This window comes from Cornus florida, unplaced genomic scaffold (genome assembly GCF_030987335.1).
Source record: "Cornus florida cultivar Cherokee Brave unplaced genomic scaffold, ASM3098733v1 CherokeeBrave_3.0.0_Hap2_Chr04, whole genome shotgun sequence".
Taxonomy (NCBI): Eukaryota; Viridiplantae; Streptophyta; class Magnoliopsida; order Cornales; family Cornaceae; genus Cornus; species Cornus florida.
This window is the reverse complement of record NW_026775574.1, coordinates 69,926,730-69,947,666: the sequence shown is the minus strand read 5'-3', so window position 1 is coordinate 69,947,666 and position 20,937 is coordinate 69,926,730. Positions and strand designations below refer to the sequence as shown.

Genomic DNA, 20,937 nt, shown 5'->3' with positions numbered 1-20,937 from the left:
ATTCCATAATAAAATCCTCCAATCTTCTGATACCAGTAATTAATTAAACTACAACTTGGGAATCCATACTGTGGACCCCTAATAATATCCTAACTGACATAACTGAATCGAAAAAAAAATAATAAGTTACTAATGAAGAAGAGTCCTACGTAGAGTCGGAAGAATGAATGGCTGTCTCTGCTCGGCACGAACAATCTCTAAGACTGGAACTGACGAACACCTGAAAAATAATGGTGGGTCAGGCCCACATACAAGTTCTAATCTACTACATCCCAAACAGAGACCCGATACACGTACACATCCTAATTAATTCAACAATAACTAAATAGTCCATATATAGATATATACACACACTAAAGGAACCTCACTAGACTATAGAGTTGTCTCAACCTGAATAGTAGGCAACATGCAAAACGCACATATAGTGGGCATGAGTACCTAGACCTACCAGGGTACACAACTACGCTATATCTAGCTACACATCCCTGGCAATATACGCACCCTAACCACTGATCCTGAGACTCAAGCTCATATCATGGTGTATAATTATATATTTAAAATCCGTCCTATCCAACCATCAAAAATAAACTATCCAATTATTATTTCAATACTATGTCATCCAACTATTCCGTTGACCTGACACGAATAAGTAGGACTTAACACTATGGTTAATCCGTTCCCTTATTAAAAATAGGTAGGACTTAACTCGTAAGTTAATCCGTCCCTAATATGCCCCCATCCCATAATGGTGCATTAATCTATACCATAATCAAATAAAAGTTTCAAATCCAATGACAATGTAAATAATATTTACATCTAAGAATTCAAATAAATATGATGTAATCATATGTACATCACTTACGTTTAATTGAGCAAAAATAACAATTCTAAGTATCATGCAATTAATTTACCTCATAAAAATTAACATGTTTTTCAATTAATTGCACTCCTCCACAATTTGATTAAACTCATTTAAACCCAAATAATTTATTTAAATAATTTAATCCAACCCTATTTAATTAATTTAACCTTTAAATTAAATTTCACACTTGGCATGAGTACTCTAAATCATGCAACCCAATCCTTAATAAATCATAATAACAATTATTCTTTCAATCATTACTTTACTTTATAATAATCATTGTTTCAATCATTAAAACAAAATCATGACTCCAATCATTAAAACACAATCATGACATCCATCATTATTTTAATCATTATTTAACTAAAAACCCCAAAATAATGAAACTGATTTCACGCCAAACTCAATCTCGCCTCGTTCGGCGTGCTATCTCTATGAAAAGAAAAAAAACAAATAACAAACCAATAAAATTTAAATTTAAATTACACAAACTGGTGCCTTATTCCTTCCTCGTTCGGCGTGCTAAATGTGTGAAGAATCAATTCCGTACATGTACACAATTTGGTTTATGTTGATTTATATAAAATACTTTCCTCGTTCGGCGTGTACATCATGAACCTATTTTATTATATATATATATTTTTTTCATCCATTAAATATTAAACTATCCGTACTAGCAACAATTCATGTAAAAATAGAATAAAATAATTCTAATTTAATTTATTCAAAGAACTTATAATTAATCTAGCATGCATAGAGTACGAATCAAAGGAGAAGAGAAGAATTAAAACTTGCCTTTAGGGATTAGATAAAAAACCCTAACCTCCTTCTTCCTTTTCTCTTCCTTCCTCTTCCTTCTTTCTCTCTCTAAAATATAGTACGTAATATATTTTCTAACCTCTTTCACAACCCTATAATTATATATTCCTATAATTATATATTTATAGTCAAATAAAATAACACTAATCCTTTTCCCAATCCAAGCCAAACTAATAATAAAAATAAAATAAAATCTAAATACTAAAAAGGTAACTAAAATATATGGTACGTATAATCTATGTGTTATCCTTTTTATATGTAATATATAAATATATATGACTTTCCTTATATATATATATATATTTATTAAATATACATATACATGGGTAATTATCCGTACCCATTAAACCCCTTATCCAAGTAGTCCATGGAGCCCAATTAGTTGGTCCATTACTACTATCCATATCCAATTCCCTAAAAATATTAAAATAAAAATAAAATAAAACAATTAAATTCCTAAATAAATACACATCATCACACACAATTTCATTTAAACAATTAAATCAATTAACACATTTAACAAATAATTAAATCAATTAAACAAGTAAACAATTAGCCAAGAAATCAACTAAATAATTAAATGTAATTAAAATAATTTTTTAAAAAAATACCGAGACTATCATTTTAAAATCAGGGGTATTACATTCTTCCCCCCTAACAAAAGGAATTCCGTCCTCGGAATTCGCCCTTACCTTCTTCCATTATATCTGGAAACTGTGAGCGAATGACATCCTCTTGCTCCCAAGTAGACTCAGCCTCATTATGGTGACTCCACTGGACACGCACTAACGATATGACTTTATTGCGAAGAACATGATCCTTACGGTCTATAATGCGACACGGTGGCTCCACATAAGTTGCATCCGGTTGCAACTCAATCTCACCCACATCTATGTGCTGATACATATCCTCATCGCGCAGAAATTTCCGCAACATGGAAACATGAAACACGTTGTGGATGCGATCCAAATGATCCGGAAGTGCCAACCGATAAGCTACAGCTCCCACGCGATCGGTAATCATGAATGGACCCACAAACCGTGGTGATAACTTCCCTTTCTTTCCAAAGCGCATTAAACCTTTCATAGGAGACACTTTGAGTAGAACCTGATCCCCAACCTGAAACTCCAAAACACGAGTACGACGATCCGCATAACTCTTCTGCCTACTCTGGGCAGTGCGCATGCGATCCCTAATAAGAGCAATCTTCTCAGAAGTATCCTTAATGAACTCAGGACCCAAAAAACGACTCTCGCCAACCTCCATCCAACAAACAGGAGATCTACATGGTCGTCCATATAATGCCTCAAACGGTGCCATACCAAGAGTCTTCTGAAAACTATTGTTATATGCGAACTCCACAAGTGACAAATACTCCTCCCAATGGCCCTTAAAGTCAAGGACACAAGAACGAAGCATATCCTCCATTATCTGATTAACCCTCTCGGTCTGTCCATCAGTTTGAGGATGATAAGCAGTGCTAAGATGCAACTCTGTACCCAAAGCCTGCTGAAAACTCTTCCAAAACCCTGATACAAAGCTCGAATCCCTATCCGATATAATAGATAACGGAATGCCATGCAACTTCACAATCTCTGTAATGTAAAGTTTCGCCAACTGTTCCGAAGTGTAATCAGTGCGAATAGGCAAGAAATGAGCAGATTTAGTCAACCTATCAACGATGACCCAAATGGAATTGTGATTCTTAAACGAGTTAGGTAATCCCTCTACAAAATCCATAGAAATGCTCTCCCATTTCCACTCCGGTATCGGCAGTGGCTGTAGAGCTCCTGGCGGCCTCTGATGATCAATCTTGACCATCTGACAAGTACTACATCGTGAGACAAATAGAGCAATGTCCCTCTTCATACCTGCCCACCAAAACTGCCGCTTCATATCCTGATACATTTTGTCACCTCCAGGATGAACTGAAAACTCAGAGTGGTGAGTCTCAGTCATCACATCCTTCCTCAACTCATCAGCAGAAGGTACCACTAACCGTCCCTTGTACCTCAAACCTCCATCAGCCCCAACATAGTAGAATGGAACCTCTCCGGAAGTTATCTCTGTAACTTTATCAATGCACTGCTGATCCGTGAGTTGTGCCTTCAAAACTTTGTGAATGATAGAAGGTGTAACTACCATGCAAGCCAAGAAAGTATCCGACAATTCATCCACCTTCTTCAACGCATTCCACTCAGTAATGAACAGAGTGGAAAGACTACCAACAGGTCGACGACTGAGTGCATCTGCCACCACATTCGCTTTCCCTGGATGATACTGGATAGAGAAATGATAGTCTTTCACAAACTCCAACCATCGGCGCTGTCTCATATTCAGCTCTCGCTGAGTGAACAAGTACTGCAGACTCTTGTGATCACTAAATAATCTGAAGGATTCACCCAACAGATAATGCCTCCAAATACGTAAGGCAAAGACCACCGCTGCCAACTCCAAATCATGTGTTGGATAATTAAGCTCATGAGGCTTAAGTTTCCGAGATCCATACGAAATTGGTCGCTCCTCCTGCATCAAGACACATCCCAGACCCTGCAAAGAAGCATCTGTGTAGACAAGATACTCAATCCCGCTCTGTGGGGTAGACAAAACCGGTGCAGAAGTCAACTTAGTCTTCAGTTCATCAAAAGCTTTTTGACAATGTTCATCCCACACGAACCGTACACCCTTCTTAGTCAGATGAGTGAGTGGTCCCGCTATCTTTGAGAACCCCTGGATGAACCTTCTATAATAACCTGCCAAACCGAGAAAACTCCGAATCTCGGTAGGTGATGTAGGCTGTCCCCACTCAACCACCGCTGAAACCTTGGCTGGATCCACCGCTATTCCCCTTTCTGACACCACGTGACCCAGAAATTTCACTTCCCGCTGCCAAAATTCACACTTCTCAAACTTGGCATACAACTGATGCTCACGAAGCGTCTGTAAGACTATCCGAAGATATCTAGCATGATCGTCCTCTGACCTCGAGTAAATCAAAATGTCATCTATGAAGACAATGACAAATTGATCCAAGTAAGCTCTGAAGACTCTATTCATTAAATCCATAAAAACCGCTGGTGCATTAGTCAACCCGAATGGCATCACCCGAAACTCATAAGATCCATATCTAGTGAGAAACGCTGTCCTCGGGACATCCTGCTCCCGAACCCGAAGTTGATGATATCCAGACCGCAGATCAATCTTAGAGAAATAAGTAGCTCCCTTCAACTGATCAAACAAGTCATCAATCCTGGGCAAAGGATACTTGTTAAGAATAGTAACCTTGTTCAACTCCCTGTAATCTATACACAAGCGGAGCGAACCATCCTTCTTCTTCACAAATAAAACCGGTGCTCCCCAGGGTGAAGTACTCCTGCGAATGAAACCCTGGCTGAGTAGCTGCTGAATCTGATCCCTCAGCTCGCGCATCTCCACTGGTGCCATCCTATATGGTGCCCTAGCAATAGGCGTAGTGCCTGGAGCTAAGTCTATCACAAAGTCGATCTCGCGACTAGGCGGCAACCCTGGAATCTCCTGAAATACATCCGGGTTATCCTGTACAATTGGTATGCTATCCAATAATACAGTAGTCCCCTCATCCGTTTCCTCCTCCATATGAAACAAATAGGTGCTAGTGATCCCCTTAGAACGCGGCATAGCGACGACATACATGTCCTGACCAGGTATAGTGAAAATAACTGATCTATCATAACAATTAACTTGGGCATGGTAATGCGATAACCAATCCATCCCAAGTATCACGTCATAAGTGTGCATGTCCAGGACCAATAGATTGGCTAGAAATCTGAGTCTACCAATATCTAGTGTCACAGGCCCATCACTCTCATGTAAAATGGCTGTATCGCCCAATGGTGTAGAAATACCTTGAGGTTTAGTGCATACCCTCATCCTCACCCCAGATAAAGCAACAAAAGTCCTAGCTACAAATGAGTGTGTAGCACCAGTATCAAATAAAACATGTCCATGTAAACCATGAATAGGAAACTTACCCTCAATAGCCTGAGGTGCCCGAACATCCTGTGGCATGAGGTTGTACACCCTGCCATAATGTAACTGCTGCGATGCCTGTCCCTGAGGCTGCGGCGGCGCTGGTAAAGCTGGATATGTCTGTCCCTGAATCCGTGGAACCTGTGGAGCTGGTAAAGGCACTGGTGCCCTCTGCCCCTGCTGCACATGTTGTCCCTGTCTCTGTCCCTGTCTTACTGTAGGACACTGCCTGGAAGTGTGACCATACTCTCCACAAGTATAGCAACTACCCTGGAAAGTACCAAATGGCCTCCTCTGTCGGTTAGCCTGTGGCTGACCCTGTCCTGCCTGTGGTCCCCCATTCTGCTGCCTCTGAATAGGTGCCCCATTCTGCTGAGCATCTGAACCACCCTTGTGCTTCTTCCAAGGCTGATGTCCCTGGAATTTGCCCTTGTCATTCTGTCGGTGTCCGTTCCCATTCCCTTTCTCAGCTGACTGATTAGCAGAGTCTCGATCACCCCGCTTCTCACCCTTGGCCTGTCTAAAATCCACGGTCAACTGATACTGCTGTAGAGCGGCGTCTACCACCTGAGCATAAGTAGTATAGGCTGGACTACCCGTAATAGCTCTCTTGATAGACCACATCAGTCCCTTGACGAAACTGTTGCGCTTCTTCTCCTCTGTATCCACCTCCTCCGGTGCAAAGAGAGACAAGCGTGTGAACTGCTGCTCATACTCCGCTACTGTCATGTTCCCCTGCTGCAGATTAAGAAACTCAGTCTTCATGGCTGCCCTGATCACATAAGGGAAATACTTTTCATCAAAGCGTGCACTGAACTGATCGTAAGTCAATGTCATCCTCTCCGCTGCGGTGGTAACTGACTCCCACCACTGTAGTGCATCCCCAACTAGCTTGAAAGTAGCAAGCATCTGCTTCTGAACCTCCGTGCACTGAACCAAGCGAAGATGTCGCTCGATGTCCTGTTTCCACTGATGAGCTGCTCTCGCATCGGTGGAGCCTGTGAACTCAGGTGGGCTCCCTTTTGTGAAAGAACTCCTAGCCTTCTCCCAAGTATCAATCCGAACAACCGGTGCCGGTAACGGTGCCGGCTGTACTTGAGGCTGATTCCGAAGTGCAGCGGTTACCCCTGCTTCTATAGCCCGAGCAATAAGGTCATTGATGTGAGGAGGAAACTCTGGATCTCCTCCCTGATCCCGAATCTGCTGAACTTCCTCATGCTCCTCATAGAACTGACCCTCATCCTCCTGACGCTGCCTATGAGCCGCCTCCCTTCGTTGCCTGTTTCTCTGATTGTCCCGTCTTCTTCTAGCGTTAACCATTCTGTTAACATAGAAAGACAGACATTAGTACGATTTAACCGAACCGTAAAGAATACAACGAATCCTAATCTTAGGCTCTAAATAAAAGAATACGCTACGCGGAAGTCTTAAAACGATAGATCCCTAGAGACACTTGAACCTGGAGTGCTCTGATACCAACTGTGATACCCCTCGATTCTAGAGCCACGGGTGATCAAGTCCGAGCACAGAATACAAGGGATATCAAACAATTAATATTTAAACAATCATTGGAATACAAGATGAATTAAAAATAAACAGATAAGCTGAAAGGAAAACTAAATAATAAATTCTTATTTAAAAATCCTCAAATAAATAGTGATTAAAATTCCATAATAAAATCCTCCAATCTTCTGATACCAGTAATTAATTAAACTACAACTCGGGAATCCATACTGTGGACCCCTAATAATATCCTAACTGACATAACTGAATCGAAAAAAAAATAATAAGTTACTAATGAAGAAGAGTCCTACGTACAGTCGGAAGAATGAATGGCTGTCTCTGCTCGGCACGAACAATCTCTAAGACTGGAACTGACGAACACCTGAAAAATAATGGTGGGTCAGGCCCACATACAAGTTCTAATCTACTACATCCCAAACAGAGACCCGATACACGTACACATCCTAATTAATTCAACAATAACTAAATAGTCCATATATAGATATATACACACACTAAAGGAACCTCACTAGACTATAGAGTTGTCTCAACCTGAATAGTAGGCAACATGCAAAACGCACATATAGTGGGCATGAGTACCTAGACCTACCAGGGTACACAACTACGCTATATCTAGCTACACATCCCTGGCAATATACGCACCCTAACCACTGATCCTGAGACTCAAGCTCATATCATGGTGTATAATTATATATTTAAAATCCGTCCTATCCAACCATCAAAAATAAACTATCCAATTATTATTTCAATACTATGTCATCCAACTATTCCGTTGACCTGACACGAATAAGTAGGACTTAACACTATGGTTAATCCGTTCCCTTATTAAAAATAGGTAGGACTTAACTCGTAAGTTAATCCGTCCCTAATATGCCCCCATCCCATAATGGTGCATTAATCTATACCATAATCAAATAAAAGTTTCAAATCCAATGACAATGTAAATAATATTTACATCTAAGAATTCAAATAAATATGATGTAATCATATGTACATCACTTACGTTTAATTGAGCAAAAATAACAATTCTAAGTATCATGCAATTAATTTACCTCATAAAAATTAACATGTTTTTCAATTAATTGCACTCCTCCACAATTTGATTAAACTCATTTAAACCCAAATAATTTATTTAAATAATTTAATCCAACCCTATTTAATTAATTTAACCTTTAAATTAAATTTCACACTTGGCATGAGTACTCTAAATCATGCAACCCAATCCTTAATAAATCATAATAACAATTATTCTTTCAATCATTACTTTACTTTATAATAATCATTGTTTCAATCATTAAAACAAAATCATGACTCCAATCATTAAAACACAATCATGACATCCATCATTATTTTAATCATTATTTAACTAAAAACCCCAAAATAATGAAACTGATTTCACGCCAAACTCAATCTCGCCTCGTTCGGCGTGCTATCTCTATGAAAAGAAAAAAAACAAATAACAAACCAATAAAATTTAAATTTAAATTACACAAACTGGTGCCTTATTCCTTCCTCGTTCGGCGTGCTAAATGTGTGAAGAATCAATTCCGTACATGTACACAATTTGGTTTATGTTGATTTATATAAAATACTTTCCTCGTTCGGCGTGTACATCATGAACCTATTTTATTATATATATATTTTTTTCATCCATTAAATATTAAACTATCCGTACTAGCAACAATTCATGTAAAAATAGAATAAAATAATTCTAATTTAATTTATTCAAAGAACTTATAATTAATCTAGCATGCATAGAGTACGAATCAAAGGAGAAGAGAAGAATTAAAACTTGCCTTTAGGGATTAGATAAAAAACCCTAACCTCCTTCTTCCTTTTCTCTTCCTTCCTCTTCCTTCTTTCTCTCTCTAAAATATAGTACGTAATATATTTTCTAACCTCTTTCACAACCCTATAATTATATATTCCTATAATTATATATTTATAGTCAAATAAAATAACACTAATCCTTTTCCCAATCCAAGCCAAACTAATAATAAAAATAAAATAAAATCTAAATACTAAAAAGGTAACTAAAATATATGGTACGTATAATCTATGTGTAATCCTTTTTATATGTAATATATAAATATATATGACTTTCCTTATATATATATATATATATTTATTAAATATACATATACATGGGTAATTATCCGTACCCATTAAACCCCTTATCCAAGTAGTCCATGGAGCCCAATTAGTTGGTCCATTACTACTATCCATATCCAATTCCCTAAAAATATTAAAATAAAAATAAAATAAAACAATTAAATTCCTAAATAAATACACATCATCACACACAATTTCATTTAAACAATTAAATCAATTAACACATTTAACAAATAATTAAATCAATTAAACAAGTAAACAATTAGCCAAGAAATCAACTAAATAATTAAATGTAATTAAAATAATTTTTTTAAAAAATACCGAGACTATCCTTTTAAAATCAGGGGTATTACAATGAACCAGAAGGAGGATACGGCTCTCAACGGAAGAGAGCCGACTCACCAAAGGGTGGAGCCGGCTCTAGGGATGGGAAAGCCGGCTCCACAAGGGGGTGGAACCGGCTCCACAAGGGTAGAGCCGGCTCCACCAAGAGGAGAGGCGGCTCCACCCATGGTGGAGGCGGCTCCCTCTTCTTTTTGTTGTTTTTCGTGCGTCTGGGTTGGTTTGAGCAGAAGGGTTTTGTTTTAAATGAATTTTAAACTACTATGAATGTTGTGGACCTCTATTATAGACATTTAAACTACTTGGGAAGCATGTTAATAATAATCTGTTAAAGCAAGAGAACAACATAAGATTAAACATTAAGTTTGCATGTGGAAGGTTGGTCAATGAGCTTAAGTTGCTTACTGGAATTAGTAGAAATTCCTATTTACATGGTTTATTATTGATAATCCTGTGTAGCACTACAGTGAGCATATCTGATTGTCTGAAGTATTTATGCTTAAATTTGTGCATAGATATATGAACAGATTAGAGGAGTTAAATGCTATGTTTTACTCTAACAATTTTAAAGGACTGGAATTTGACTGCTAGATCATATACTGGTTACATAAATTGATCATTCACATATTAGATTGGTTTGTATGTTAGTTCTGGAGTATAGTTAATAAGTGTATGTTATGCTATTTTGTTAACTATGTTGGACGAAGGATTGTATGCACCGGTATGGGACGGTGGCATACTAGGTATGAACTAGTTCAAACACTGTGTTCTACCTAATCTGGATTTAATGATGGATTAACCAAAAAGGTTAAGTCCATCTCATATTTGTGTCATATTAACAAAACGATTGAATGATCTGTGGTGATTTTAGGATGGACTGATTATACATATATCAAACCACAATACAGATGGTTGATATTTTGTATCAGGAGTATAAGGATTTTATATACATATTATATGATGTCATAGTATGATTTTGAATCTCAGGACCATGATTAGGGCGCATATATTGCCTAGGATGGATAACTGGACATAGGTGTTGTTCCCTGGTAGGTCTAGGTACACATGACCACATTATTGTGCGATTTGCATGGTATCTCTACTCAGGCTGAGACAGACCTACTGGACTAGTGAGCGTCCTATAGTGTGTACTATACATATACATATAGACTACTTTAGATATTGTTGAGTCTTCCTAAGATGTATCTGCGTATCGGATTACTGTTTGGATCGTAGTAGAACAGGACTTGCATGTGGGCCTGACCCACTCTTTTATTTTTCAGGTGTTCGTCAGTTCCAGGGTTAGAGCTTGGACGTGCAGAGCAGATACAAACACTCATTCCTCCGATTACGTATGAATCTTTGCTACGTTTACCTTTAGTTTCTATTTCAGATGTTTTAGTTTCTTTTGGGATTTTAATAAGGGGTCCACTGGATGGATTCCCGAGTTGTTAATATTTATATCTTAAGGATTTTCAGTTAGCACTCTTCCAGCTTATTATTTTTTATTTCTTATTTTATCTTGTATTCTGTGTTCGATTATATATTAATTGTTTGATATCCCTCGAGTTTGGGCCTGGGCCTGATCAACCCGTGTCTCGGATCCGAGGGGTATCACATTTGGTTAGTTCAATTAGCAAGGATGACCGATTAAGCATGTATTGTCTAAACATCATGTGAAAGGCACAATATATCAAGCAATGAAGCATATATTGTCTAAACAACATGTGAAAGGCACAATAGATCAAAACAAGTCATTAATCCTTTTATTAGGCTCACAATCTAAATACACCACAAGGTTAGAGACATATGCTACTTGCATTCAAAAGCATGGAACATCAAACAACAAGCATGAATTGTCCTCCCAATTAACACTAAACTACAACTACACTACATTTACACTACTAGCATGAAAATAAACTAAGGGAGAGGCACAATCCATCAAAAAATAAGTATGGAGCATCTAGTAAATCACAAGAGCATTCATTAAGCACTGTGTTTTGACAATCTCTAGATTCCTAGCATCAATACACATAGACATGCATCAACAACCACAAGAATCTAAAGACAAGCACATGAACATCTATTCTAGCATACATAGACATATGGATAGAATGAAATAATCAATTGGAAGCATTAAAACATATAAATCATTGAATAAACAAGATCTATATATAACAAAGAATCAAAACATTAATTACAACATTAATCCCTCAATAATACACAAGATTAAGGTAAAGAAAGCATGCTTGGAGCTAACTCTAGCCCCAAGAGGATGTCTAGCCACTCATAGTGATGTTCCTCCAACCCTCAAGGGTAAGCTCCATGGATGAAATCTGCTCCTTGGAAGATGAAAAGCCTCCAATGGTGTCTCTAGCCTCTTCTTTCTTTTCTTCCTCCCTAAGAATAGCCTCTAAAATTGTATCTACCAAAATGCTCTCCCCTCTCAAAAAGTGTATCATATTCTATATATAGGTAGGTTAAATGACACACAAAATAAGCTAGGGTCGTGCAAAGCATATTCCCCAATGATTGGATAGAGGACGAAATGAATGAGCTGGCTTTTTAACTTTTTCGCATTGGAGGAAGTTCGATCGATCGAACCTTGGATTTGGATCGATCGAACTTGGCTGAGATCTATCAAACTAACACTGGATCGATCCAACTGGTTGAGCTTTTTGGGAAAAGACAAGTCCAAGATATTTTTAGAGATATTTTGGAGAATAGGACAAAAGTGGTTGGTAAGGTGGTACAACTGGATAAAATCATTCATTTGGATAAGGACAAGGTGTTCGATCGATCGAAGATGGAAGTTGGATCAATCGAACTTTGAACTTTCTGCATAGGGTCAAGGCTTGGATCTATCTTGAAGTGCTGAGATCGATCAATGTTGGATTGATCGAACCTTGAAGCTGGATCGATCGAAAATCTTGAATGTCACCCTTTTGTTCCTTTTGCTTCTTTCTTTCTTCACTTTGCTCCTTTCTTTGTTTTATCTCAGAATTGCTTCATTTTTGCTCTAGATTTGTAAAAGTCAATGGCAGATTTTCCACCAAAAAGAACAAGGTAGTTCACAAAAGAGTCTTCTTTGGTGTAGCTATGAAAAAGAAGGTACTCTGCACCTTCTCGACGGAGGTGTATTTCTGAACTTCATTGTGAATGACAGACAGTCTAGTTTGGGCAGAAGTTTTTATTTTTTTATATATATTTTAGAAAGATAAGAAAGAAGTTTTCCTAGTTATTAGTTGGAAAAATTAGAAAGAAATGTTTGTAAGAAATGAAATTGGGACATGATATATGCACTACTACTGTACTTTTTGTATTTTAGAATAAACGTAGTGTTGAATACTTCTAATTATGTCATTTCATTTACAAAAGAGCAAGTGGAATACCAATATCATTTCTAGATGAAATCTTATAGAATATCTATTCTTTTCAATATTGATTGAAGTGAACTAACAGTATGTGTCAACAAACAATGTTGAACAACCCAATTTATATGTACATCTCCCTTTAGAAATAATGTTGGTAAGCCATTAAACAATGTAGGTCCTTGCTTGGGCCAATGGAACGAAGACTCGGACGACTTGTAAAAATAACAAGATTATCATCCATACTAGTCTTTTGGCAGCATTGTGGAACTTTAGTCCAAATAATATATAGACCACTTGCTTTGAAAATTAGGACCACTTGGATTGTCTTTTCCGTAGAAGTAGTTTGATATTAAGCCATTGACCGACAAGCTGAACTCTCCATTCTTTGAAATGGGATGCCATACGTACCACTAGCTAAGTCACATATATAGATAACTAAATTATATTTTTTTGGATATATTCATGTGATATTCATTTATTCATGTGATTTTATTTTTTTTTTAATCCTATTTAGTTGGTTGCTCCATGAGAGTCGCGTATAAAATCATTTCCGAATCCAAATTAACCTGTTTAAACATGCATCAATGTTTCCACCGACCATAAGACACCAGAAGGCTTGCATCAAATCATTAATTTGTCAAGTTAATGGATTTGAAAAGAAAGATTTAAATTGAAATAAAAGATTGTCTATTGAAACAGAAGTGAAAAGTAGAAGGATATTAGATAAAGTATGGGGCACAAATTATATTATAATATTTGGTTCAAACATAATCCTTGCTAGCATGGATTTCAATTAACTCTTTGCGCCTTCTTATTATAATTCCACATAGACAAGGTTCTAAAATCAATATATGCATATTCCTGAATACCTAAACGTAATTTTATCCATTTCTTTTTTCAATTTAACACTTTTTTATTATTTTTTATTTTTTTAACCTTTGTAACAAACTCACGCACCTTCTACCTCAACCTTCTACTTTGGAAGATAAGGAAGATCCCTCCAGCTCGTGATGTAATGCTTTCAACAATCAATTTCTAATAGGGAGTGTTTGCAGTTTCTAAATTTGGAGCACGCACAGAAGGGGATAGGGATTAACCCTCCCAGGAGCATTCCCTTTCCGACCGATTGCCCGATCAGGCAAGGAGAACAAAATGAATACTTATGGCGTAAGCGAACTATATTGCAGAAGAAAAGTAAGATTTTTGCAATTCATAGGACGGCTTTGTTTGAAGAAGCCTGTACAAGATATGTCTATATATATTTATAAACATGTCTTTAAATGAATAATTGAGAAAGAACTATTGCAACTCTTTTGAGTTTGAAATTTTTGCTTCATTATAATCTTTCATTTATTTTTCAGCTTCCGCTTTGTCACATCCCTCTTGTTTTGCTTCCTTATTTCTCTTATTTTTGAGAAGACTAGAGAGTAGTCGGGCAATGCTCCCTCTTGGTCCCAATCCCCAAATTGGGGCACTGATGGCCATGCCGCATTTTTCTGCACAAAATAGAAATTTATAGTTGGTCACAGAAATGAATGGTACTTTCAATTATTAATGAACTTTGGTATTGAAGGAAGTAGTAATTATCGTCATTCCCGAAAAAGCATTTTCGAATAATGAAGCTTACAAAGGAAGTGCACTCTTCTTAATATAAATTTAGCCCAAAACTCTCCAAAAAAGATTTCTTCAGGAATTGAAGAAGTAAATTTTCATTTTTTCGATTTTTACTTCTTGATTGATGACCCAACCTGAGAAATTACAAGTCTTTTCCTCTTCTAAAACTTATTAACTCAATCTAACATGGCTGTTGAGTGCCTACAAGTCGTTGAAATGAAATGAAAACTGAAAAGCTTTCTCAAACTATATATATATATATATATATATATATACACACACACACTCCCTTACTTAAAAATTTATTTATTTTCAACCTAAAAAGAGTAGTAGTTGATTACCTGATTCTCCAATGCAGCATCAGCAGATTCCTGCAGTTCCAGAGCGTGCTCGAGTGTGCGTACAACATGAGTCATTGGAGGGCGCTTGGTGGCACTAAGTAACAAGCATATCCTAGCAATCTCCACAAACACGTTGAGAGAAAGTGGAGATATCTTTCCGATCAGATATGGATCAATGATCTGTTCAACTGTCCCTATTTCTATGCACTCCACGGCCCAAGTGCATAGAAAGCTACACTCGTTGACTTCCATTGATGATGCTTCCCTCGCACTCAACACTTCAAGTAACACCACGCCAAAAGAGTAAACATCAGATTTTTCCGCAAATCCACCAGCATGATGCATATACTCTGGGTAGACATAACCCGCAACTGTTGTGGGGATGATCTTTGCTACCCAATTTTGATCCAAGAGAATGTTGGACGGTCTCACGTCACGATGGACAATTGTCTTCTGCTTCACACCTGTATGAAGGTAATTCAGTCCTCGGGCTGCACCTATGAGTATTTGGAGCCTCTGCTTCCATGAGAGACGTTGATTATCAATATTACAATTGTGGAGACGACCGAATAGGCTCCCATTAGACATATATTCGTGCACTAGGATCATCTCGTTCCGATCAAGGCAGTACCCAACCAAGGACACGATGTTCGTGCACAGTAACTGAGACTGCAACCCCAATTGAATGAAAAATATATCATAGAATTCATTTCCACTCCACCGACTGATAGCAACCTTCCTTGTTTCATTGATGAAACCCGCATAAATTGTCCTATAACCATCCTTCCCAATTACGAGGCCATCATTGAAATTATCCGTGGCTGCCTGAATCTCTGCCAGTGAATAAGCTTTCGTTGTTGTTGATGACGATGGTCTCTTTCTTTGCCAAAGCGAGTCCCATAACCGCCACCCCGATAACAATGGTCCTCCCTGATTAGAACCATAATCCACTCTCTTTTTCCCATGTGTTCCAGCTGGTAAAATACCCTCCACCACCACCACCGACCGTTCATTTATTTCCTTGATAGGAAGAATACTGAATTGCCCGGACGTTGAGGTAGAATCCCCTGACGTAATACTCATCAAATCAATGTTGTTCTCATTGCTTGTCCCACCAAAATCGATAACCTCTTGCTCTGCATAAGACTCGGTCTTCCCCTGCTGCGATTCTAATGCAATTGATTCTAGTCTTGCCACTATTTCAGCCATTGTAGGACGTTCATTCGGACGATCATGCAAGCATTTGTTGGCAATTTCCGCAAATCCTCTTAAACTAGCTGATCAACTAGCTGATCAAGTGTTCCTCTTCTGATGCACTTTTTAGCCCACGGGACTAGACTATGCTGCTCTTCCTCAACTGTTAAATCCACAGCCCGCCTCCCACACAACACTTCGAACAATACCACACCAAATGCGTACACATCTGATTTCTTAGTCAGTCTTTGAGTCTTGAAATACTCTGGATCCAAATACCCGAACGTGCCTTTAACATTGTACTAATGTGGCTGCACGACGGGCTTGTGAATCTGGACAAACCAAAATCTGAAATCTTGGCTAACCAATTTTCATCCAACAAAATGTTAGAGCTCTTCACGTCGCGGCGAATGATTTCATGTTGTGCACCGCTACCCGTATGTAAGAAGTCCAACCCACGCGCAGTATCAATACAGATCTTGAGTCGTTGCATCCACGAAAGAGGAGAGTTACCATTACCATTTCTACTAGTTTTGTGGAGATGATCATCGAGGGTCCATGGGCCATGTACTCGTACACCAGAATCATCTCCCGAGATTTGTCGCAGTAGCCGATAAGAGAAACTAAATGATTATGTCGGAGCTTGGAAAGCACTGAAATTGGAAAGCACTGCTTTAACAGTGAAAAATGCCTTGGATCTTTGAAAACCAGGGTATGAAGCTGGAAAGAAGTGTAGGCGAATGAATTTTTGACCAGGTGTGAGTTGAAATGTATAGGTGAATTGAGCACGAGAGGTCCGAGCGGTCATGTAGGGAACGTGATCGGCAAAAAGTGATTGGTGAACAGTTGTTGATGAGCTTATTGCTTCCTTTAGAGAAGTGAATTTTGAAACCCCCATATCTCCGATCCATTCCCGGCCATCTAAAGCAGGTGACATACCAGGGAGCCACAATTAACGGTGATGTCATCTACCGGGTAATAATGAACCGGCAATTCACCTGCTCTGATAAATAAAAGATGGTGGACGAGATAGAGGAGGATGATGCCGATGATTTTAAGATGAGAAAGGTACATGATGTTTTTTTGGTTGATCTGTACAAGATCAAAGAGATTGTGTTTTTCAAAGCTAAGGGTGGGAGAGAAAGAGCAGCCAAACGAGTGGGTTATTAAAGTCGACCCCAAAAAATAGAAGATTAAGAAGACTTGTAAAAGTCTCTGGCAGATTTTCCACCAAAAAGAAGATGCTAGCTCAGGAGAAAAGAAATCGCTGTGAAACTTGGTTGCAAATTTTTACTAGAATGATGAAATGTGATTGGCTATGCTCACTTGGCTGCATATGTGATTGGGCTAGCTAACAAGTTCTTCTTGAAAATGGGACTTGAGAAAGTTTTGATGGGTTTGGACCACCTTCGCTCTTGATTCTCTCCATTTTTACTTTTTTTTTATTATTATTATTATTTTTTCGATAAGTGAGATATTATTTGAAGATAAAATACAACTAGCTACAAGGAGCATTCCCAAACACAATACTCCTCAAATAATAATCAGGATTATCTCATTTTTCCATTTCCACATGCAGCTAACTCAATTCCTTCAAGCAACTTGTTCACTGAATGCACTTTAAAAAAAACACTTGTTCACCGAATGCACCACTAAAAAAAAAAAAAACAAAACAAAACTTGTTTCGATAAATAAATAAAAATTGCGACACCAATACTAGGAGGTCCTTATATATTTATATATATTAGGAAAAGGCACGTGCGATGCACATGATAAATGTTTTGTAACTTATTTTATTATTTGATAAATTATTTTACTAAACAATTACATATTTTACTTATTTTTTAGTTGTTTTAATAATAATTTGAAACTTTTTTATTTTAATTCATTTTATTTATAGAAACTCCTTTATTTTAATTCATTTTATATCAATTAATAAATATTTTTTATATTAATAAATAAATACTAAAATACTAAAAGAAAATAAAATAGCTAAAAAAGTCATATTAATAATTCTTGTCTAATTAGATTTTAAAAAGTCATATTAATAATATTAATAATTCTTGTCTAATTAGATTTCTTTTTATTAAAAAAAGTCATAATAAAAGGTAATTTGTGGTAGAGTTTTAGAAAAATTAGTTAATTTTTTATATCAATTAATAAATATTTCTTATATTAATAATACTTATCTAATTAGATTTCCTTTTATTAAAAACTCATAATATAAAGATAAATAGGTAATTTGTGTTCGAGTTTTATAAAAAATCTTTTTAAAATTATTTTTATATCAATTAATAAATATTTTCTATATTAATAATACTTATCTAATTAGATTTTCTTTTATTAAAAACTCATAATAAAAAGATAAATATGTAATTTGTGTTAGAGTTTTACAGAAAATCTTTTAAAAACTATTTTTATACCAATTAATAAATCTTTTTTTATATTAATAATTTTTGTCTAATTAGATTTTTTTCTTAAAAAACTCATAATAAATAGATAAACAGGTAATTTGTGTTAGAGTTTTATATAAACTCTTTAAACATATCCTTGTCTAATATGATAGAGTTTATTCAAAATAAAATAACTAATTTGTGTTAGAGTTTTGTAGAAATTATTTTATTTTCTTTAAATATATCATTGTCTAATTAGATTTTTTTTATTAAAAAACTCATAATAATAGGTAATTTGAGGTACAATTTTAGAGAAATTATTTTATTTTTTTATCAATTAATAAATATTTTTTATATAAATAATTATTGTCTAATTAGATTTTCTTTTATTAAAAAAACTTATAATAAATAGATAAATTGATAATTTGTGTTATAGTTTTATAGAAACTCATTTAAAAAATTATTTTATTTTTTTTAAATATATCCTTGTCTAATTATATTTTCTTTTATTAAAAAAACTCATAATAACTAAATAAATACATGTTATATGTGATAAAGTTTTAAAGAAAATAAAATAGATAATTTGTGTTAGAGTTTTATATAAATTATTTTATTTTCTTTAAATATATTCATAATAAATAGGTTATATGTAATAAAGTTTTAGAAAAATTATTTTATTTTTTATATCAATTAATAAATATTTTTTATATTAATAATTATTGTCTAATTATATTTTCATTTATTAAAAAACTCATAATAAATTGATAAATAGGTAATTTATGTTAGAGTTTTACAGAAACTCTTTTAAAATCTCTTTTTATATCAATTAATAAATATTTTTTATATTAATAATTATCGTCTAATTATATTTCCTTTCATTAAAAAACTCAAAATAAATAGGTAATTTGCGTTAGATTTTTTTGAAACTCTTTAAATATATCATTGTCTAATATATTAGAGTTTTATTGAAAATAAAACATGTAATTTGTGGTAAAGTTTTATAAAAAATATTTATTTTCTTTAAATATATCATTCTCTAATTAGATTTTTTTATTATTAAAAACACATAATAAAAGGTAATTTGTGGTAGAGTTTTAGAGAAATTGTTTAATTTTTTATACCAATTCATAAATATTTTTTATATTTACGATGCTTGTCTAATTAGATTTTCTTTTATTAAAAAATTCATAATAAATGAATAAATAGGGAATTTGTGTTAGAGTTTTACAGAATCTCTGTTAAAAATTATTTTATTTTCTTTAAATATATCCTGTTTAATTAGATTTTCTTTTATTAAAAAAACTCTTAAAAAATAGATAAACACGGGTTACATGTGACAGAGTTTTAAAGAAACTAAAATAGGTAATTTGATGTGGACTTTTGTAAAAATTATTTTATTTTCTTTAAATATATCCATAATAAATATGTAAATACATGTTATATGCGATAAAGTTTTATAAAAAATAAAATAGCTAATTTATAGTAGAATTTTATAGAAATTATTTTATTTTTTAAAATATGTTCTTGTTTAATTAGATTTTATTTTATTAAAAAACTCATAATAAATAGATAATATCATAAAGTTTTATAGAAAATAATTTGTCCAAAATTTTATATAAATTTTTTAATTGTAATTAAATATATTTTTGTCTAATTAGATTTTCTTTTATTAAAAAAACACATAATAAATAGATAAATTGGTAAAATGTGTTAGAGTTTTATAGAAACTCTTTTAAAAACTATTTTTATATCAATTAATAAATATTTTTTTATATTAATAATTATTTTCTAATTAGATTTTCTTTTATTAAAAAAACTCATAATAAAGTATAATGTGATAGAGTTTATTGAAAATAAAATAGCTAATTTGTGGTAGAATTTTATACAAATTATTTTATTTGTTGAAATATATCCTAGTCTATTTAGATTTCATTTTATTAAAAAACTCATATGAAAAGTAATTTGTGGTAGAGTATTAGAGAAATTATATTATTTTTTAAATGAATTAATAATTATTTTTTATATTAGTAATTTTTTCTAATTAGATTTCATTTTATTAAAAAACTCATAATAAATAGATAATTTGTGTTAGAGTTTTTTTGACACTCTTTTAAAAACTCCTTTTATATCAATTAATTAATATTTTGAAATAAAATTTTAGATAATTTGAATTTTATTAGGTAATTTTTTATTTGAATTTTATTATGTAATTTGAAATAAATTTTTAGGTTATTTGAATTTTTTTTAGGTAATTTGGAATTTGAATTTTATGAAAACTCTTTTATAAAAGTATTAGGTAATTTGTAACTTGAATTTTATTAGGTAATTTGAAATATTATTTTAGGTAATATGAA

The 20,937-nt window shown here is 34.6% G+C and overlaps 1 protein-coding gene across 1 annotated transcript; it reads right to left on the bottom strand.

The window, feature by feature from the left end:
• Positions 1-14,201: 14,201 nt before the first annotated feature.
• LOC132303461 (receptor-like protein kinase ANXUR2) lies at positions 14,202-17,529 on the bottom strand. The gene is made up of 2 exons (XM_059800722.1): positions 14,997-17,529; positions 14,202-14,537 (listed from the first exon to the last, which is right to left on the bottom strand). Exons 1-2 carry the CDS (start codon positions 16,203-16,205, stop codon positions 14,388-14,390), a joined length of 1,359 nt encoding a protein of 452 aa, XP_059656705.1. The 5' UTR covers positions 16,206-17,529; the 3' UTR covers positions 14,202-14,387.
• Between the last annotated feature and the right edge of the window lie 3,408 nt (positions 17,530-20,937).